Here is a 22,361-nt window from a genome sequence, read left to right as displayed (position 1 = left end):
CGATACAGGATTTAGAGCCCTGATCAGCTGTGGTTTTAATCCAATAGCATCAGGATAAGCAGGTCATTTTATTTACCTTTTAGTATTGTCTTGCAGCTTTTCCCCCAGTTGTAGAAAGAACTGGAATCTTTTATCAGCTGCAGCCAGACTGGTATGGATTAGCAGGGAAACAGCTCAGACATTTCTTCTCTGTTGAGGACTGCACTGAGTTGTAGTTAAGACATTTAAACAAAGTACTTGAAGGATGCTGAGTTCATTTCCATTCCATCTGTGCAATTCCAAAGTGGCAAGTAATAGATATATACAATAAATAGAAGTACACTATCCTTTTGTAAATTTTCATTAGAATTTACACTATTAAAAATGTTTATACTTGGGAGTCACTCATCTTTAAAAACACTTCCCGACCCACATAATTAAAGCCAACTGGTATATTTACATAAAAATCACAAGGCAGTTCAAGTATTTGTAGAAAATCCATTCAAAACCCCAACAAAACTTGACACAAGTAACTTTCTGCTTTTAAGCAGGACTTGGAAACTTTTGATGTTTTTAATTGCAAATTAAAATTCTTTATGCTAATCTAGTTCAGAGGAAAAAAAAAAACAAACCCAACACCAAACCAACCTTACAGAAGACACATAATCTTATTGTGGTGCAAGGACAAATTTTCAGCAACAGTATCTTTAAATTAGAGAAGCCTGCTGAATCAGGCTTGAATAGTTTCTACCAGATAAGATAAAGACAACCACCTTGTTTCTGTATAGATTTTTTTTTTACTATACATTTAAGCAAATGTTAGATCATCAAAACTGATTTACATTTTTGTGAAAGACATTTATTGAATACAAAAAACCCCCATTACATTCAGCCTTATTATAAATGATTACACGCAAAGAAATTGAAAGTGTGTGAAGATTAATAGTCTAACTGGCTGAACATTTTCAGAATTTAGATCATTTATGAACCCTTATTTCTCAACTGTACAATAATAAAATTCAAAAAAATATGCTTTGTCTTTCCAGCAATACTACAGTCAGAGGGATTCTGTGCTCATGGCGTTAATGGCAGCCCACACTTTGGCAACTATTAGTTTAATGATTTTAAGTGTAGGACTTCCCATATTAGCAACAAGGTGTACCGAGAACAGGAACCTAAACAACAAAAATTTATGCAAAGAGTTCACTTTGATCCAAAAAGCTGCAGGCCAAAGTTCAAGACTGCAGGCTTAAAAGTACCATTGTCCATGTTGAGGCACCAAGGCTCAGGTTCAGAAGAGCTTTCCCATACAGAAGACAGCTTAACCACTCACGTCAGTGCTGCCTGATTCAGAGGCCCCACTGTGGATTTCCAAAGCTATTGAGCCTCCCAGCTGTACATCTTGGCTACCCGCTTCTGAGATGCTAGGCCATCAAGTCAAGACACTAAAGTAAAAGATTTTCTGCAAAGTGAACTTTAGAAATTCTCCTATAGCCTTTGGAGGGATTTTATTTACTGTCAAGCCATTGAAACAAATGTATCTCTAGTCTTTTGTACAAAGTTAAATGCTGAAAAGCTTAAGTATAAAACTACAGTTTAGTTTCTGTACAAGGTTAAGATGGGACAAACATCGTAAAACCTCAACTCATTTGTAGTTTCATGAAACTTCCGCATACCACTTTTCATCACAGCCTCACTGCTGAACACTGACATTTCATGTCCTAAATCCTAAGATAACAAGATTAAAAAACTGATTTGCACAAAAGAAATCTGAAATAACTTTATATACACAACAGAAAGCCTTTTAAAAGTACAAAAATAACATCTATATGCCAATTAGTTACCATGCTTTGACAGTTCTCTCAGTGCCTACACATGCAAGACAGTAATCTAGATTTAGAATAATTCTGCATCTGTAGAATGTATCAGAATATAAAAGACATTAACATATGACTAACTCTTTGTTATTTTCAGAATGGATATGTATTCAAAATATCTTTATAACCAATACTGCAATATTCCAGTCTCTGCATGTATATGTGCAGATAAGCAGCTTTCATCTTACTTGATTTTAAAATCTCCTGCAAGCTAGTAATCCACACTAAAAAGCCACGATGGTTCTAATGAATCTAGTTATACAAAGCAATTCAAAATGTACAAAAACTATAAAAAAGGGAACATTTATTGCCATGCACGAAACTTAAGTATGTTCAACTAAAACCTGCATCAAATGCAGTTTTGTTTTGTTGTTTTTTTTTTAAAAAAAAGATACACAAAGCAATTTACATCAACACTCTTAACATTAGATCAGCAGAATCAGCTCTGACTAAATACCACAAGGGTAAGACACATTCCTTTTGCTGGTGCCTATCAGATCTTCAAATCCATGGGAACATAAAACCAGGAATCTTCGTTTCCCACAGTCAGATCATGAAATCAACTGAAAAGAGAAGTGTATTAGTTTTCTCCTTTCTCTCAATCCAATTACATACAGCCTCTCCTCTTCCATCAGACTATCAAGAAAATACACTCTACTTTTGCTATCACAAAAAACCAAGAACATCCCTACAGCAGACAAATTGCTCTCTTATGCCTTTGCTGATAGAGACATATGTATGCACAGAACAGACACAACCATTTCTAGATAGCCATATATCAACATCTGCAAATGAAGCCACAAGAGAAAGAAAAGTTACTTTATTAACTCCACTAAGTGAACCTCACTTCTCTAGTTCCATTTTTAGTTTTGGAGCAAGCAAAAGTAATTGAACTTGTAATTTTTTTTTACAAATTACCAATCACAGACTAGACAATAAACCCTTTGTCATGAGTACATTAGATTAGGCCTAATCTTCAGTGCAGCAAACTCAAAGGCAACATTGTAACTGTGCTATCAGGAGTGCATACAGAGAAAAGCTATCCATCTCTATCCTCTTTGCCTTCTCTCGTTGCCAGAGCTTGCAGGTCTGCAGAGCTTATACAACCTCATGCATTGTTACCTACGAATGTATGTGGTCAGTGCATCAATTATAGTGCACCTTGCAGCCAAGGCTGTAATTTAAAGCAAATGCATAGCTTTCAGAGACTAAAAGTCATCAAAAATGATGATAGCTTTAATTTTAGTTTTGCTTACCAAAGAAATTCGTAAGAGTAGTAGTGGCATGCTAAGAAAATAAGAGTCTGAAGCAGTTATTTTTGAAAGAGGGTTACAAAAGAAAAAAAAAAATGCAGAGCCAGAGTTCAGGTTTATCAGAACACTAAACTTCCAATATACAGGAGACTATTAAAACTAGTGTAAGAGGATGCCATGCCACTTTCTAATAGGCTGCAGGAAAAAAAAAACCAACCCAGAATGTTTTCTAAATGATAAAGTCTTTACCTCTTTGACTGTTTTTTTAATGAAGTCTTTCCTGTCAGATAAATCATAACTGGGATACTTTTCATACACCTAAAAAAAAAAAAAAAAAGAAAGAAAAAAAAGTAAAAAACCGAACCAAAACAAACCTCAAATTATTTTCATTCAATGTATTGTATGAATAGGAGGACCTTAAATGAAATTAGGGCAAGAATTGGTGTGGTACTTCTAGTATTACAACTGCCAAAATGCCCTCTGTTAATTATGGAAAGTGACAATCTTATTTTCCTGTCCTTATTTTGACCACATAAATATTTAAATACATGTACTTTTTAATGTTTTGTCACTGACTAAACTGGTACTATAATTTTTCACATCAACAAATTGGAATGTCTATCTTGGCATGTCCGGCAAATAAGAATTCTCCCATCTTTGTCTTACATGCTCTCTAAGTAGTCAGATACCCCTGCATTAGTGTAGGAAGCTAAACAAACATCAAATCCCAAGGCTTATTTATTTTTTGGTAATATGTAAAATTGTGATCCTTTCAAGTGACCAACAGGGGAGTCAACATATTTGAGTGCTATTCTACAACTGTTCTTTGGTTAACTGGGTGGGAGAGGACCAAACAAACAAAAAAGAGATGCCAACACTGATAACCAATGCAGAGTATTTTATTTCAGTATACCAAATTTCAGACTTCTAGGATGACTATAAACATGACAAAAAGTTTGTACAGAATATAAACGTGCAGTTTTCTCATAAGAATAACTTCTGGTTTAATTTTCTCAAGACAACTTCTTGGAAGTACCAGGAAAACAAACACGTGAGGTAACTGACTGTAGAAAATACCAAGGTAACAGTATTGTCTGTGTTTTGGTCACTTTTCCCCACTTTTCCCTTTTCCGGCCACATAGTCCCTTCCTGGCACCTGTCCTGACAATTAATGGATTCCTTGCTGAACTGATTCAACTCACTAACTCAGCTGAGTCCTATTCATTTTTTGCTGGTAGATTAGAGTTGAATGGACTCCTAAAGAGAACATATGAAGAATGAGAGCAAGGTGAGCAGGAAAATGTACAGAGACCAGGATACAGCCCTTTTGATAGCAGCAAGCTGCTGCACCGTCTCAACATCTCAAATACTTTCACTTCAAGACATGGCAGTTGTTTTGGAGGTAATACTGCTGCTTTCCATGTAGCTAATTTTTTTTTGGAGATTTCCCTTCTAATATTGGGCATCATTGTTTCATATCTTAAGATTAAAGCTCTCCTTGTTACAGCTATTAGCGAGTAAATAAATCAATGCAAAACTACTTTGTTTCTGAACCACTGTGCAGAGTGCAAGCCTCCATTTCTGAAACGACAAAAGTCAGTTCACAGACAAACCACTGCCTAAAGAGATTGCAAAATCATATTTGCTTACCTCCTTGCAAATTTGTTTCATTGTGACCTCCTCCAAGTTTGCATTGGCCAATAAGTTCTTGACAGTTTCTTTAAGTTCTTCATCTGTGGGTGGTTTCTTCAGCTTTTTAATTAAAGGTTCATCATCTGAACTATCCTCAGACTCACTTTCTAAATATGAAGAATAATTTGAATTGTAATAAAAGATTTTCTATTTGTCTGCTTTCTTCCTCCAAAACAGAAGCCATCAGAACTTTCCCCAAACATCTGATACAGATGCTCACTTAAAATAGACATCTTGCCAGACCTTCCATTTAAAAACAAAGCTAATGCTATCAGTACCACATTTATTTATGAATCCGCATCATTGTTGATGAATCATCAGTTTACAAATCAATATGTACCCTAGAAACTATGGGACAGATTAATCTATCAAACTAAAAAAAGGCTTATTACAACAATTCTAAATTGAGTATTATGGCCCTAAAAAAAGTACTTATCTGCTTTTAAAAGGAGTTCAGATTTTTTTTCCCTCCAGCAGCGCTGCGCACTACATCTTGTAATTTTGCAGTGCTGTATTACTGAACATGCTATCAGAACACCATGACAGCAAATAAGAGAATCATAAAGGAAGTTAAGTGAAGAGGCACAGGACACTCCTACAATCTTTTCCAGCAGCAAAAAAATTAGTCTGAACGACTCCAACATCCACTGGGTTCCTCTACTGCCAACAAGACAAAATTCAGAGCAGATGCCAAACAATCTAGATAACGAACTTACAGAAAGACCTACTTAACATTCTGATTTGTGTACTGTGAACATAGACTCAAAACAGAAATGCAGGAGGGGTAAAGAAGACATTATGAACATATTACTTAACATATATGCAAAACACATATGTAAAGGTTTTTTATATATATATATATGTTGATGACAAAATAAAGCATACACACACACACACACACACACAGTGTCAGCCACATTAGTACTGCCAGCAGCCAACCTGAAAATACACTGAGTTCAGCGCAGGTGAGTTTGCTGAGAAATAAGGATATGAAAGAAGTTTAGCATAATTCCATGCCTAAGAGTTTAACCATTCCTTTTCTTAATATGCTGACAAGCAGAGTAATTAATCTGAACTGATGTCTGTGCTATAGTATACATGTGCCGATGCTGGCATTAAGTGAAGTATGTTTACAGTATGGATACACGCTGCATTAATAACTGATACTGCAATTGTAACAGAGACATGGCTGTTAGACAGTGCCAGAGAATTTAAGGTGGGAAAGGACCTCTGGAGATCATCTGGTTTAAGCCGCTACACAGAACAGGGCCAACGTGGAGCTGGTCGCTCGGGGCCCTGCCAGGTTGAGTTCTGAACATCTCCAAAAACGGGGATTCCACAACTCCTCCAGGCCCCGTTTCTGTGACCATCCTCACGGTGAAGCTTTTCTTCCCCTAACACGTAATTGCAACTTCCCTGGCGTCAGCTTGTGCCTGTTGTCTCCCATCCTCTCACTGTGCACCTCCAAGCAGAGCGTGGCCCTGCCTTCCCCATACTCTCTCATTTGGTAGTTGCAGACTGCAGTATGATCCCCCTTTACCCGTCTCTTCTTAAGGCTGAACAAGCCCAGCTCTCTCTGCCTCCCCTCCTACATAGCTGCTCCAGCCCCCTGGCCGCATTGGTGGCCCTCCACTGCATTCGCTCCAGTATGTCCTCATCTGTCTTGCACCAGGGAGCCCAAAGCTGGACACGGCACTCTCGAGGCAGGCTCACAAGTGCTGAATAGGGGGTCCTAATCACTTCCCTCAACCTGCTGGTTACACGCCTGCAGAAGCAGCGCAGAGTGCCATCAGTGTTCCTTATCACAGGGGCACACTGCTGAATTGGGTTCAACTCATTGTCTGCGAGAACCCCTACTCGGGTCCTTCTCTGCAAAGCTGCTTAGAAAGAAACTACTGTCCCCACCTGCACTGCTGCGATCTTTGCACAGGTATTAAGAAACTCAATGTATGTATACTTTTATGCATATCGTCAGATATGAGAAAACCAATAGCAACAGGATGCATGTAGAACCCATATCTATGTTAACAAAAAACACATTAACCTGCTGAACAAAAGATACACAGTGTGATATATACTACTGGATCAATTGTAAGATTCACATGAAGTCACTATAGAGGCACCAACAGAATTTTGCTAACATTCTTCCAGCAGAAGGGAGAACTAGGCTGATACTTTCAGTTTATATGCAAATATATGTAGACAATAGAAATTACATAAACTATACCCAAACTAAGAACTTTTTTTTTTAATTACTGTTGCAAGGAAAGAAATAGTAAGCCAACAATTCACCATATTCTATTTTCTTTCACAATTAGGTGCAAAAGCTTTCTTTCTAATAAGCATGCCAATTAAGCTACAAGAGAATGTATGATGAAAGATTTAAGGCATTTACCTTTTCTAGAACTGTTCTGATTTTTTTTAGTAGTGCTGCTATCTGCCTTCTTGACATTCGCACCCTTCACAGCTTTCTTGGTTTTGGAAGTCACCTTTTTAGATTTTTCTCTTTTAGATGCTTTTCTAGGGGGCTATAAAAAAGAAAAACAGAAGATTAAAATGATGATTTCTATCCTAACAGTCCATACCTCTTTTCCACAATGGAAATTATCCTTTCTGTCAATACAAACTAAATCAGCAAATTTAATTACTATATTGCACTAGCAATTTCTACTCTTATACCATAGGGGGAATATGTCCACAAAGAGTATTCCTACATTCTTTTAAATTTCACATTGTCCTTCTACATGGACTTTTAAGCTCAAACAGCTAGAACTTTTTGATCATACTAGTAGTTTGGTTGTGCTACAACTTTCCATTCATAATTACTTATAATTAGCTTATAAAGTCACTTTAAAGATGTTCCTTTAAACAAGGACATGGTATGTTGTATTCAATTACTTCTAGATGCTATAGCTCTCTAAGACTACACACGGCTAATTCTTTTTGCACTAGCTGAGGAGAACTACATTAGCTAATCCATAATTTGGCCGATTATTGTGACTAGTAAACCCCCAAAATCATTGCATTAAGTTAACATCAACAGAAGAAACTGGGAACATAAATACATACAGTATACACGTATCAGTGCACTGCATTTTTGGCACAAATTAAATGTGTGCTTAACACACAGAATCTTTAGACAGTACTTCTGACAAGGCTGAAAACTTTCCTCACAGAAGCAAACATGGAACATTGACCAGGAATAAACCATACTTCAGAGAAAAAACATCATGAAACAAAACAAATTAATTAACAATAGTTACTAAATTCATAATTCTAATTTATATTTTAAATGGCAGTGTAGTCAACTGAGCAAACTATCAACATCTAAACACTTAAGATTAGTTCATATAACTTTTAACTGCTTCTGCCATTAGTACCTGGTGCAAGTCATGAAACTAATATTTAATAAACCAGATTATATTTATTTATATTGGCTTGCTCAGTTACAGTTGCACTTGCTCTGCAGTGTGAAATGAAGACTTTCACTATTGAAATTCAGAAAATACACTCAAGATGGCTCCATTTCTCAATAAATGTTTGTAGTTTGTTGTGTAGTTTGTAGTTTCAGCTTTCAAGTTTCTGCTAAAGCTCCATCACCAGCTACAAAGTCAGAAGTTAAACCTGGCACTCACATTTCAGTTTTTTATAAAATTATGCTCCCCCAGCATACAAAAATATTTCAGGTATCTTTTGCTTCCAGGTAACTGTAAGATTTTTTTGTTTGTTTGTACTGTTTAAAGAAAGAGTTGCAATCAAGAGAGACATGCAAGTCTGAGGACAATCTACTCCAGCCACTCCATACCTAAGATTCCAACGGAGCTGGGGTAGCAAAGCAGATTTGCTGCCTACATCCTTCCACCTGTAGTACGTTAAAGAGTGTCATAAACCTAACTTTTTTTTTAAATGCTGCAATCTTAAAGCTGTGCAAATGCAGACATTTTCCATTTCACCATTTCCTAATATTCAAACTAATTTGACATACTAGTGTTTTTGTGATAGTTAAGCTTTTACTCCATGCAAGTCAACTTCAGTTTCCAAAGACTGCAGACTACTCAGCTATTGCCTGGCAGACATATCTAACTCCTATCTTCTGAAAGAAGGCAAAGAAAACCCAGTTAGATCAATGGGGTTTACTGTGAGGTTTTTTTGTTTGTTAGATTTTTTTTGTTTCTTTGGGGGGGGTTGGGTTTTTTTTTAGATAACTGAGTTCTTGAAAAATTTTCTAAAAGACAACTCCTGCCTCTGAAAGTGACATTCCTCTCCTCACAGTAGGAAGACTGTTCTGCTGAAGAGATGAACAAATATAAAATTAACTTTTAGTATTTCAGCCCTCTTTCAATTTGCCTTTTGTGGGGAAAGAAAAAGGCAAACCAAGAATTAAGTTTGTTTCATGGAGGCATAGGGAATTTCCTTGAACCATCTTTTAAAATTAAAACCAACACCTATCAAAATGACAGTGACAAAACAAACTGTTAAAGTTACATAAATTGGCTTTTCAACAGAAGATTTTTGTTACTATTTTCTATAGCTCAGACTATTTACTTAACAGCCTGTCACACTTCCACTGCATACACAGAATTTAACCCAAGTAAATAATGGTCTTACATTACAGCCAAAGGTTCCATAACTTACATAAAGAATTTCCATGGACACCATCAGTCAACTAATTGCTGTTTGTTGCAGTGGTCTGATTAAGGCTAAGAAGGCAGTACCATCTATATCAAAATATAGGATAAGATGGAGCCTGTAGCTCCTTTTAATTTCTTTTTTCCAGGCTTCATGCATATGGACAAATCTGTATACGCTTTGTACACAAATCAGCTGTACACTTGTACTGGCCCTCCATGTTTTGTGTTTATTCTGTGAGAAAGTACAGGGCTGAACGTGAATGCACAGGGAAAGGTATTTTGCATTTAAATACAAAGACCATCTAATTTCTCTCCTACTATGCAAGGCTAAAAGAAGCTTCAAAGAAAACAGAAGAACAGAAAACACAGCGAGATGAGAACACTTTGGAGATTGCAGAGATCTTTGTAAGGCTGCTTACTATGTTGCTCACTTTATCTTTGCGATCCAAGACACAGAACCCTAAAAGAGAGATTAGGACATAAAATCCAGGAGAAATATGGAACCAAGATCCAAACACAATGCAGCCAGGTAGGTCAGGGACCTCTAATGAATTCAACATTAAGTCCTAGGCATCCAATCAAACCCTACACAGAAAAAAAATATAGAGATATTGGGAGTTTTTATGAAATTACAATAAAGTCACCACAAGATGTTTGAAATCCTGGCTGCCCCAAAATGACATATAGCAAATGGTTTTATAAGGTGCATATATCCATCCAAGAATCAGAATCTTTGTCTTTTATCTTATTGATTCTCTAACTTTAATGCACTAAGAAATTATGAAAATCTCTTATAAATTGCAGATGTGTTCCCTTTTCTTTCAAACCATTCATTCAGTTAAATATCACTTACCCCCCAACTCCACGTGTTCCAAGAATTACCAATCAATAACCACATAATGACAAATTACAGACAAATGTTTTTAGCCCTATGTTGAAAAACAAACAAAACCCCTCATTACCTCATCTTCACTTTCTTTTTCTTCTGAAGAGTCATCTTTTTCCTTCTTCTCATCTTCTTCGCTACTGGATTCATCCGACAAGATCTCTGGGCACTTGGTGCGTTTTGCTTTTCTTGTTGTTCCAGTGCTACTGCGTTCCTTTTTGCCACCTTTGCTTGGTGTTTTTTTGGACTTTGGCAGTGGCTGAGAGACAGGGATCCAAGTAGGAATACAAAAGTGAATTTAAAAAATATCCTTCAAATCACATGAAAGAACAGTAAACAAATACAGAGGTCTCTAAGTCTTGATAACAAAACCCAGGACTATTTTATGTACTACACTTAAGCCCTAACATTTTGCAGTAAGCAGAAATTCATTCCAGAGATGGAGCTGAGTAAAATGAAATTTCAGTCTAAGCCAAGCACCCCTTCCACTCCCCTAACCAAACAAACTTTCAAAGGTTGGGGGTTAGGGAAGGGAAGCAAGAAAGAACAATCTAGAAGGAACCTTTACCTACCTATGCCCTCCCAACTCATAAAAGCAAGCTTTTTCTTCTGGTAACAAATTAGCTGACAACTCTTCAGAAGACTTAAAGGTAGGAATTCTGTCATGTCTTATGCAAAACTGCATTTTGTTGTCACTCAGTGCCAGTATCCCTAAGATAACATGCAGACTCCTTGCTTACATCACCCACCAGTGTTTGCTGGGAATAAATTTAATTTCCTGAGCAACAGTCCAACTATTTAAGTATTGCTTTTAGATCAAAACCTGAAAGTCCAAGATTAGTAATAGAGTTTAGTAGTCTTGGCAGCTGAATCTAGCATACTAGCATATACTAGTTAAAGCAAGTTTTCCTGGCCTTGCAACAAATTCCGTTTTGTGATGACCAAGTGTGATCACACTTGCAAACTTGTAGCATACCCGCGTAACATCTGACAGCTTATTTTCCTGTCCTTTCATGTTTTATTTCCCTGCTCTGACACCTTTTTTTCTTCTTTTTCTTTCCTGCTCACATACTATGTCTCCTCCCCTCCATTCACCCACAAAGCAGAAGCTACTTAGGGTATTTGGGTATGGATATCTCTAATCAGCTTCATGTGTTGACCTCACACACTTTTGTGCGCTAACAGTGTGTAACAGGTGCACTTTATGTGTAAGCATATAGTCTAAGTCCTCACTGCATTATGGATGTCTGCAGAACTACTCTCTTTCAAGAAGCCATTGCTACTTCACTAAGTTAGAACAGTAACTCTATCACCACTGGTAACAAGCAAATAATAAGCAATAGAGACAGCTGCATAACAGAGCTATAAAAGCAAGCATAACAACCTGCATCTCACCTTGCCTGAAGATTTTGGGTGCATTAAGAAGTTTAAGATTCTGGTTACCAGCTCACTATTAACTCCTGATCTTTCCAAGTCGAGAACTTCACAGATACTTTTCAACATTGCATTTCTAAATCTGGAGTGAAAAAAAAAGAAAAAAGATTCAGTATCATATCCTAAACAATCAGTCAACATTTGACTCATAGAAGCTGCTATCTGGTTTGCATTTGCAACCTGACAATAGGCATGAATATATACACTTAACTATGTTTCCAGTCTTATCTATAGTTAAGCAAAGAACCACCACCATATTACATAAAGCAAAATAAAACAAAATTCCCAAATCCACATGTGTGTACAGTAGGATATATAAAAAAAAGTTATAAAATCTTAATTAAAAAATCTTCCCCAGAATCTCTCCTAATTTACCACACTGGAAAGAATCAATCTTGGAAAATAAATCCAGTGGGTACAAGACTTGAACTCAAAGGTGGCAGGGGGCCTCCCTTTTTTTTCTCTGGTTCCTTACCCCTTTATGGAAGTACCTCTGATGAAGATAGAAGGTTAAGAGAAACTCTGACATCCACCCCCTTTACTCCAAAAGGATCTTGAACCAATTGTCCCACTTTATCATTTGTCCCACCGGTATTGAAAAAAGTGGAAAGAAAGACTCAAATCCTGTGAGGGTATGACATCAGAATGCAAGCTTAATGAGAGTTTAAAAACAAAACAAAAAAACCCCTACTTATTCTACCTGTTACCTCCCTTTGCATGCTTATGCTTTCCTCTTCATTCACTTTGTACGATGCTGCCTGAAAAGTGGATTTCATTGTCTGACCACTTTTCACAAGTTTAATAGCTATTTCTGGTAATCAACGTCAAAGGAAACTTATTTTTCATTGTTCATTTAAAAGTCAGCGCAACTATTTCATGGTGGCCTACAACTTCTCTAAAGTAGCATTTAATTTCAGACCGTCCCTTTAGACTCACAGACTTTCCAAGGGGCAGAACAACTTTGTTCTCCCATGTTTTAGGGCATGGGAACAGAAAATCCTAACTGGTTTGGCGCATCTTCCTTCCTCAAAGTATAGTTCATCTACCATCCTTCCAACAACGAAGTAAAATCTTTCAATCATTTTTCTAGACAAGGTTATAAAAAAACCTGTACAATCTTAACATGCAGAAGGCCTTCCTGTTTAGCTTTTGGGGATACACTGAATACTTGTAAGGTATTCCTGCAGAATCAAAAGTCAGTGTCTTGCATTTTAAGAGACAATAATACTATAGAGTTAAAACTCACCTAACGTGTTAACGGATTTAAAAGCTACATAGCGTCAAAGTTTGTTTCAGACTTTCAAGGCCTTGTATACCGAATTAAGGGTTTTATGGTTCTGTTGCTGCTTTAACTAAAATTCCTTATGACTTGTCTTACACATGGCATTTGTCCTTGTATTTTAACTTAAGTTAGAACTGGTATATACAAAGAATAAGTACCACTCCCCAAATCCTTTCGTATTTTTAATGCTTTGAAGGTACTTCTGCAGGTAACAGCAAACATAATGTACTAAGTATTAAAATGCAGTTCAAGTGTGGAATAAACACGTGCACACAAGTTTTGAGTCAGTAACTTCCATAGCAAGTAGTTTTGACTTACAAAATCCATGAACTCTAATCCACACAGCAACCTCAAACCTCATTCTTTGTAGTTTATAACCTGAGCAGTAAGATTCTGCAAAATAAATTTTGTCCTTTGTTTATCTTGTTCAATGCTGTTAAAACATGATGACATGCAAGTGTACAGTGTGGGCAGAAATCAACCACGCAGTCAGAGTAAATTAATAATCTAATCAGCAGTGTTTCGTACATAGCTATGAACAGCAGCAGAACTTGCCACAGTAACACAAGTACACAGCGCTCAGTACCTTGATATAAGAGTGACAATTCAACCAGTTTTCAGAATATTTGCTGAAGACTGAAGGGTAACAAAACTTAACCAGCAGTTCTTTCATATGGAAAATACGAAAAAAATGGGCAAAAATACTTTATTTTGTGACCTTTTGCAGATAAGGGTAAACATTATCCCATTAAATCAGTGGGAAGCGGTCAAAACTCTGATCCTGAGACAGATTGTAGATTCATGTGTATTTGACAAAGCCTACTCCTAGAAAACTGCGTATCTGAGGAAGATTTGCAAATTCCAGATTCTGGAAGCCTTTCTACTATCAACAAACTGACACTAAAAAAAACAATTTACAATCAATTGTGTAGAAGTTATTGGCTCTTTCACTTGTTACAACTAGCTGCATAAATATGCAAGGTCATTTTTAAACCCTTTCAGTCCAGTCAAAACCAAGCTGCAGCAGCTTCTCCTGCTAACAGAGAAGCAGCTTATGTGGGGAGACAGTAAAAAAAAAAAAAAAGAAGAAAAAAAAAAAAGGATTTGTTAGACTAGTTGCTAGAGCAATTTTAGGAATAAGACTGTATGTTTAACATACAGTAAGTAGAAGTGGCTTTGATTGTGAAGGAGGTTTTGAGGCATAGAAGGATGCATGTTTGCACCATGAATAGAGCATGATATATTCACAACACTATGCTTGCCCTGGAGAAATAACATCTTCCTCTCACTTGGCAGAAGAATCTGCTAGTTAGCATGCAACAGTTAAAGCCAGGACTGTAGGAATTGTGAATAAAATGTTCACAATTTAACTCTTTTTAACACATTTCAAGTTGTCTTAAGAGACCAATTTGTGTGATTAAAATGGGCTCAGAAACAGATCACAGAGCTCCAGGAAACAGCCACTCAGCTTAAAGTTTAAATTTAATCTGAAGTAAAATTTTGAAAATAAAAAGGAGTGTATAGCATGAGTGAAGCTATGTTAAGTAGCAATAAAGATCATTACTTTTTTAACATTTCTTCCTTCTTTTTGTATTGGTCACTTCCTTTTTCAAACGGGAACCCGCTGAACTGACCCACATTCTTCTTTAGGGAAGCAACCTAGAACAGAACACACAGATTACTTTCCATTGCAAGTAGTTTAAAAGATTTCATCCAATTACATTTGTTAACTTTTCATACAAGAAAAATCTATTCTAGCATTTAGCTTTCTGTTGACAAAAAGTTACACCCTTTAAGTTATAACCTACATGGATTATGCCTTTATTTATCTCATGACAGCATAACTACAACAACAAAGTTCTTGTGATCTTGGTACTTTTAATTCCTTCTAATAACTTATTAGGTAAAATCACCCGCCATTTCAAGCTTGTTTAGAACGTACTGCATGATTATTTACAGGTTTACACAACTATGATCAGATGAAGCCTGTTGCATGCTTTGTACCATGTGATTTGTTATAGAATAGTGAATTTTATTTTTACTATATAATCTTCTAAAGCAGATTTGCTTTACTTGCTTTTTCTAAAGTCTTACACAGGATCATGATTGTACTTTTGAACCTTTTCTTTAGCGTGACCCATTTTTGCATTTATATACCACCCAATTTACAACTTTTGCCATTATACCTGCAGTCTGAACAGGGTTGAACTTTCATTGCAACAGCTCTTATAATGGGAAAATTGTTCCCATCAAGAACCCAAATACATTCTTTGGTTTTGCTCCATCTCTTTTTACAAAAATAAAAGTTAAAAACCATCCCCAAATCTTTCATTCTTCTGAATTCTTTTTAACACTATCAAGAATAATTTGAACTCACTTTCTATAGTTCTACAAATTTTGTTCCTGGTATTTCTCCATTAGTTTATAATTTTACCAAAGCTAAGCTCCTTTTCCAAAGAGAACTATCTTTGTCCAGCACCTAGAGGAAATTTGCAGATGGTATTGGCATGTTTTATTAAAAATGTTAACTACGATCCAAAGCACATACAGAATGTGCATACAAGACAACACCTGATCTTCACCATATTAAACAGCATTCTGAGTTCCCTACAATTCTGATTAAGTATAGTTTTGGATGAAACCATACCAATATATATGTCCAAGCAAATAAACATATTGTCGTATCTCTGCACTCAAACCACTGGGACACTGCAGCAATCCAGCTGGACTTTCCAACAAGTCTACGTCCAAAAGACTAAATGTGGGAGGGCAGAGCAAAGTGGGGGTAGAATTGCAACCAAGTGGCGTAGGAGGGAAGGGCAAGAGCTGTATTTCAACAGCAGCTGTGTCTAGTTAGTATTATTTAGGAGTGTTAAGTATCAATTTACAATTACATCATTTGCATGTAATTACAAAACTGCGAACAGTTATGTGTCTATTAGTTTATTAGATTATTATTGATCACTAAATCAATTATTAATAACAGTATAATTCAGTTGTTAGTTTCTTAGTAGTGTGTTGCATAATCAATAAACAATACAGTCTCTTAATCAGTTATGTCTCAGATCTGCAATCTAAAGTGGGAAAGATGGATTCTGAGGTAATGATATCCCAGTACCTCCACCCAAATACGGTAGAAAAGTATTACTGGTTTCATGAAGGGTAAATGGATGCAGTTTGACGACTTTCACAGTAAAGCCAGTTAAATCAGAAAGTTACATGGTTCTGGTTTTGTACCTTTCCTATCCAACAATTAAATTCTACGGCAGGACAATCCAAAAGTTTGCAAAACTCTGTATGCACCGAGTCAGAAATTCTCTAGTCTGGTTTATTGCCATACTGAAAAAATAGCATAATTCACAGAAGTAAGTTTTAATGAACATATACTGTTCTTTTTCTGAATACTGGAGGCAACAGATCTTTCTTTGCCATTTAAACCACCATTGCATTTGCAGCAGTGGTCTGAGATGTTACAGCTAGCATGCATCTGCACTAGTACTATTCAGTTCCTGGTTTCTGTGCTAGTTGTTCAAGTTTCCAAATACACAAAGAGACTAAAAACAAATTCCTATAAATATGGTAAGTGTATTGAAATAGTAAAATTTAATATGCCTTATTTTCTCTACATCTGTTTTACCTCTATTAGCAAGGAAAATGGGTCATATTTACTCTGAAATCTAAGGCACAATCACTGATACATAAAGGGCTCCAAGACAGACTTGCTATTATATTTTCTTTAAGTTTCATTCTTAAATACAAAAGCGAGCATACCAGTTTTTAACTAATATTTTAATTGTCTTAGATAATTGTGACAAAAATCACTATTAAGATTCTACATATAATGTAGTTTTACTTTCTACTGCTTTGTGCAAACTAAAGGAGAAAACAACTAGGTAAGTAGCAATGTATTAAAACCCAATATGTTTCAAACATAAAAGAAACAGAAGTACTAAGAAAAAGCTATGTTGAACAAAATAACTACATGGAGTATTTTGACTATAATCCGCATGTCAGCAGTTTTTAGCATGTCAACCATAAATTATTTCCAACTCATCCTCATAAATTAAACTATCCCTCCCCCCCGTTAAAAAAAAAAAAAAAAAAAATCTGTATTCAAGCAGACTTACAATTCACCTTTCCATAGGATTTTTACAGGGAGAGTAGTTTACAGGAGTTAGAAAAATTATGGGCTTGCTTAAAAAAAAAAGAATATTGCAGGACCAGTTAAGTAGTTTGTAATAAATGACACTTGAAATAGATCCACATGTGCAAATGTAAAAAACTATACTACAAACATTTTCACTATGCATGAGAACTAGTAGATATACAAGATTGATTTTAAATTCTTACAGTGCCTGGCCTGTTGTAGAGGAGTTTGTGCAGGTTCCTAAGTTCATCTGTCTTCTTTTTACTCAGAAAGAATTGTATCCTTTCAATTTCACAGAGTTTTTGTCCTTTTCCTGAAACAGTTAAAATGAATTACGCTATTCATCACATTCATATTTACCTATGTTTGTAACTTCAAAACATCTAGTGGTTTTTAAAAAAGCAAAAAAGTTATTTCAGAATAGCATCAGACATTATAATAGGTCAAACATTAAGCAGGCCTCTTCCTATCAATCAGGCATCCTGACAGTCTCTTTATCTTCCTTACTTGATACTACCTAGACCAGGGTACATTTCTTTTTATTCTAGCTGCTTCTGCCTTTGTTAGTGGTGGCTAGGTACTGAAGATCCTATTCCAGGTAAGTTTAAACATTATAGAACTTTTATGATCTAAATTGATGCTACAGAATAAAAGAGGGTTTTCATATAATTAAATAGCCTTACTATTTAAAAATGGATCACAACTCTTAAGTTAGGTCTTATCTACAACAAATTAATAATTTGATCTTTTAAGAGGTTTCATTATCATTCCTGACAGTCAAAATTCTTATGTGAGAGTACAAGCTTACCTGGTGTAATTGTAAAAGGTTCCTTTTGCAATGAGGACACTTGCATGGTCAGTCGGTCTACCTTCTTCTTCTCCCTTTTTCCTTCAACAATGAGACTCTTTTCTGCAAAAGACAGCTTCCTTAAAAACAGTATTTTTCATTATATGAGCAGATTCAACGGTAATGACACGCAATACAACACTGAATCTTTGAAATTGCAAACCAAAAATGGATAATGATATAACCAGGTACTATGACACTTTCAAACCTTTGGCTAATAGGTCAATGGGATTCTATGGAGCTGTATATATATAACCAGGAGTCTAGTTCTTAACCACACTCCTGTATCCAACTTAACCTTGAAGACAAGACTGGGCATTTCCTAAAGGGGACTTCACCCCACGATGGAGATTGCAGCACTATGCATTTTCAGAAACCCATCCTTCTCTCCCTTCACTGCCTTCCTGAGGTACAGAACTGACATTGTTTGGTGTAGTCTCTTTCCGGGACGCTGCAGCCCCTACACGCACAGCTCCACTTGAGCTCTCAGGGAGAATACTACCCCCAGATGGGCAAAAGAAGAGTCCAGCATGCCTGCAGACGTTTTCTTTTCCCACTATTGGACTGGAGGACCCACACATATCAGCAGGAGAGGCAGAAGCACAAGCACAGTGGGACTGTACTACACCTCCCAGGGCTACGGAGTGTGGCACTCTGCAGGGCACAATACGAGTGTCACAAATACTACAATACTATTCCCAGTAATTCTGGTACTGCTTAGTAATGAATACATTTAGATTGTTTTATGTATACATTACACATCACTACTTCAATGATACCACATCTCCTGGTTTCGGCTGGGATAGAGTTAATTTTGTTTCTAGTAGCTGGTATAGTGTTGTGTTTTGGGTTCAGTATGACAAGAATGTTGATAACATACTGATGTTTTCAGTTGTGGCTATGCAGTGTTTATACTAACTCAAGGATTTTTCAGCTTCTCATGCCCAGCCAGCAAGAAGGCTGGAGGGGCTCAAGAGGTTGGAAGGGGACACAGCCAGGGCAGCTGACCCAAACTGGCCAAAGGGGTATTCCATACCATGTGATGTCATGCCCAGTATATAAACTGGGGGGAGTTGGCCCAGGAGGTGGATTGCTGCTTGGGAACTAACTGGGCATCAGTCAGCAAGTGGTGAGCAATTGCATTGTGCATCACTTGTTTTGTATATTCCAATTCTTTTATTATTATTATTGTCATTTTATTATTGTTATTATTATCATTATTATTTTCTTCCTTTCTGTTCTCTTAAACTGTTCTTATCTCAACCTACGAGTTTTACTTTTTTTCCCCCTGATTTAATTAAATTCTGGTACCCAGTAAATTAGTTCACAGTAGTTAAGCAAAGACATCTGTATTGCTTCCAAAGCTACAGCCCATATTTCTCAAGTTTCTCTCTTTTGCAAACATGGATCACTTCGGAGTATTACTGGCAAAAAAAGGATTCTCTTTTGGATATGCTTTTTTTATACAAATAATTTGATAAAGGATGCTACCTCTTATAATCATCTAGAAGTTTATACAACACTACCACCAACACCCTAGTGTAGGAATCCAGGATGCTGGCAATTCCTTCAATCTTTCCTGAGGAACACCATCATCGCTGTTTCTAGTGTTGTCTATTATAGTCTACTGGGAAGCAATTTATGACCTATGAGATAGATGTACCATGGAATCTCCTAAACAATAATTGTACAATTAGCTGAGATCACAGGAGATTGCATTCAGTAAGCTTGGCATTTTTTAAAGGACAACTTATTCAGTGGAAAAACAAGTACCCTTTTCTTCCTCTTCCTCCTCCTCTTCTTCTTCATCTTCATCACTTTCCTCAGCTTTGTTTTCAGTTTCAGGTTTTTTCTCATCTGCTTTTTCAGACGACATTGTATCTTCTTTTGATGAAACAACAGAAGACATGGTGTATAGTTCTGTAAAAAGCAGTCAGGGAAACCATCATCGATATAGCATTATACATGAAAAACAGAGGATTCTTGCTTTTTTAAAAAATCTTCTTGTACGGTAGAATTAATGTCACAGTGCTCGTATTGTGATTATTCACATTCTTTAAGACACTAATGTATTTTGCATACATACAATACATAATATTTTTCAGGAGGAGTTGCCATCCATTCTGCAACTAGCCTGCTTAAAAAGAGTTTAAAAGGTTATAAATTCTTTCCACACACAAGCCTTCAAGCTTTCTTTGTGAAGCATTTGGAAACACCCGCTCAAAGCAGTTGATGCTGCTATCTATTAAGAACTGTAATGTTTTAAGATATCACAATTTTAGTGCACCATATTATAAACTGAGTAGTTATTTCTGATCATGGTTAACCATGCATACAAGTTTCCTAGGAAGTTAAACAAGCTACATATTTAGATGGGAAATAGGAACAGAAAAATGAAAAATATAAGTTATGAGCAATTTGGAAAAAATTAACACTGCTTCCAGAATTCAAATAGTTGTGACATCTTAGGGCTTGAAAATGCTTTTTGGTTTTAATCTGCAGATCTACAACAAAAAAAAGAATAAATGGTTCATACTTAGCATATTTAAGAAGAGTCTTTTCTTAGCATTTGAAGCGGCTTAAATGTTAGCTTGAAAATATCTCACTTTGGCGAGTACCATTTCCCTACTGACAGAGCATTTCTATCTAACAGAGGAAGATAGCCATATCTGTTCATTTTAGAAAAATTCTAGCTTTCAAAATCTTTCACTGTTTACAGATCGGGAACAAAATACAGCTTCAGTTGTATAAGCCCTTGTGGAAAAAAAAAATCACATGATTAACCACTTTCTTTTTCTGATATTAAAGCCAACATTATCTGCAAGAGGTCAGACTCAATAAACAAAATGAAATCAACTGCTTATATGCAACATTAGCAGGTGCCAGAGAACAGCAGCACTCCAAATGACAGAAAACATGAGTTACATTACCAAGAGTCAGGGAAAAAAAGTTTACTCCTCTTTGCTAAATCACTGGGGGAAAAAAAATTTTGCTCTCAGGGCATTACTACCAGTATTTCACTTGACACGGAAAAGTAGTCCGGCTTTTTCACGATACTACTCTCTGAATTTTACTTGTCTGCACAAGTGAAAAAGCAAGCTAAGTACTACAAGTTGTCTTTCCTTCCCCTTTCAGCGGGAGCAGAAGGGGAATAGGAAAGTAGGAGACTTTTTAGCTTTTCGACAACCAGGATCCTGAGAATGACTTGCTTCGGGAAAAAGGGTACTGGGATCCACCTTTAGGAAGACTGAAGCCGGGGGTATTTTCGGCCAGGAGAAATATCTCGCAAGCCGCCCCGAGAAGGGTACTGTGCACAACAGCACCTCCCACCCTCGCCCAGGACTTTTCAGACACGGACTCGCCACCTGTCCCCTTCCCGGCTTGCGAGCCGGAGGCCGGGGAAAGGGACGACGACGGGTAGCGCCCGGAGGAGCCGGCAGCCAAGGAGAAGGGGCGGCGGGGGCAGCGGCGAGCGCCGTCCCCCTCCCCGAACTAACAGGCGGCGAGACCGTTCCGCCCGCCTCCCGCCGCAGGGCAGGACGGAGCGCTCAGGAAACACCTCAGGCGGAAAACGCAGCCCGCCGCCCGGCGGAGGCCTGGGAGGGAAGGAGGGAGGGAGGGAAAGAAGGAGGGAGGCGGCCCCCCGCGGCCGCCGGTGGGTCGGCCAGGGACAAGCGCTCCCGGCACACGGCGTCCCCCCCCCCCGTCCCCCCTTCATCTCCCCTCGTCACCCCCCGGCCCGGCCCGACGGCGGCGAGGTACGGAGAGGCGGGAAGGCGCTCTCGGGCGCCGTTAACGGCCATGGCGGCAGGACCCACCTCAGCTCGAACCCCGGCTCTGGCTCCTTCCTCGGGCGCGGCTGCGGCAGCAACGGCAGCCGGAGGCGACAGTTACCGGAGGAAGGAGAAGGCGGGGGGAGGGGGCGGGGCCGGGGGGCCTGGCGCACAGCGACACGCGCGCGCTCCGCGTCCCGCCGTCCGCCCGTCCGTCGGTCGGTCGGTCACTCTCTCCCTCTCTCCCGGAATCAACAAGGTTTTCAAAATGGCGGGTTCTCGGACGGGGAGAAGGAAGCGGGAAGGCGGCGGCCAATCAGCGCCCGCAGCCCGGCCGGCGCGGGGAGGCGGCCGCCGGGGCGGGGCGGGTGCGCGCGCAGGGAGGGGTTGTTGTGGCGGGGTGTGTGGATGTGCGTGACGTGCGCTCGCCGGCCGGTGCCGCCCCGCCGGTGACGTCAGGGCCGCGCGCGGCGGGTAGGCGGGGCGGCAGCGCGCGCCGCCGCGGGGGCCGTCGCCTCCGCTGAGGAGGGGAAGGGAGGGGCGGGGCGCGGGGGCGTGTG

At 38.2% G+C, this 22,361-nt stretch overlaps 2 protein-coding genes across 3 annotated transcripts in view; both read right to left on the bottom strand.

The window, feature by feature from the left end:
- The window catches only part of TPMT (thiopurine S-methyltransferase), a 44,103-nt gene extending 43,493 nt beyond the window's left edge, over positions 1 to 610 (bottom strand). For both annotated transcript variants that reach the window (XM_052807720.1, XM_052808153.1), the window contains exon 1: positions 77 to 610. The gene's annotated coding sequence lies outside the window, so the exon portion shown is untranslated. The remainder of the gene's footprint in view (positions 1 to 76) is intronic.
- A 206-nt stretch (positions 611 to 816) lies between these two features.
- DEK (DEK proto-oncogene) lies at positions 817 to 22,074 on the bottom strand. The gene is made up of 11 exons (XM_052807589.1): positions 21,847 to 22,074; positions 19,802 to 19,948; positions 17,990 to 18,091; positions 17,385 to 17,494; positions 14,599 to 14,693; positions 11,714 to 11,834; positions 10,395 to 10,577; positions 7,197 to 7,329; positions 4,760 to 4,908; positions 3,359 to 3,427; positions 817 to 2,419 (listed from the first exon to the last, which is right to left on the bottom strand). The coding sequence occupies exons 2-11, from the start codon at positions 19,935 to 19,937 to the stop codon at positions 2,408 to 2,410; spliced, it is 1,110 nt and encodes a 369-aa protein (XP_052663549.1). The 5' UTR covers positions 19,938 to 19,948; positions 21,847 to 22,074; the 3' UTR covers positions 817 to 2,407.
- Between the last annotated feature and the right edge of the window lie 287 nt (positions 22,075 to 22,361).

The sequence above is a fragment of the Harpia harpyja genome, chromosome 1 (genome assembly GCF_026419915.1).
Source record: "Harpia harpyja isolate bHarHar1 chromosome 1, bHarHar1 primary haplotype, whole genome shotgun sequence".
Lineage (NCBI taxonomy): Eukaryota > Metazoa > Chordata > Aves > Accipitriformes > Accipitridae > Harpia > Harpia harpyja.
Note: the sequence above shows the minus strand (reverse complement) of the source record. Positions and strands in the feature narration are given on the sequence as shown.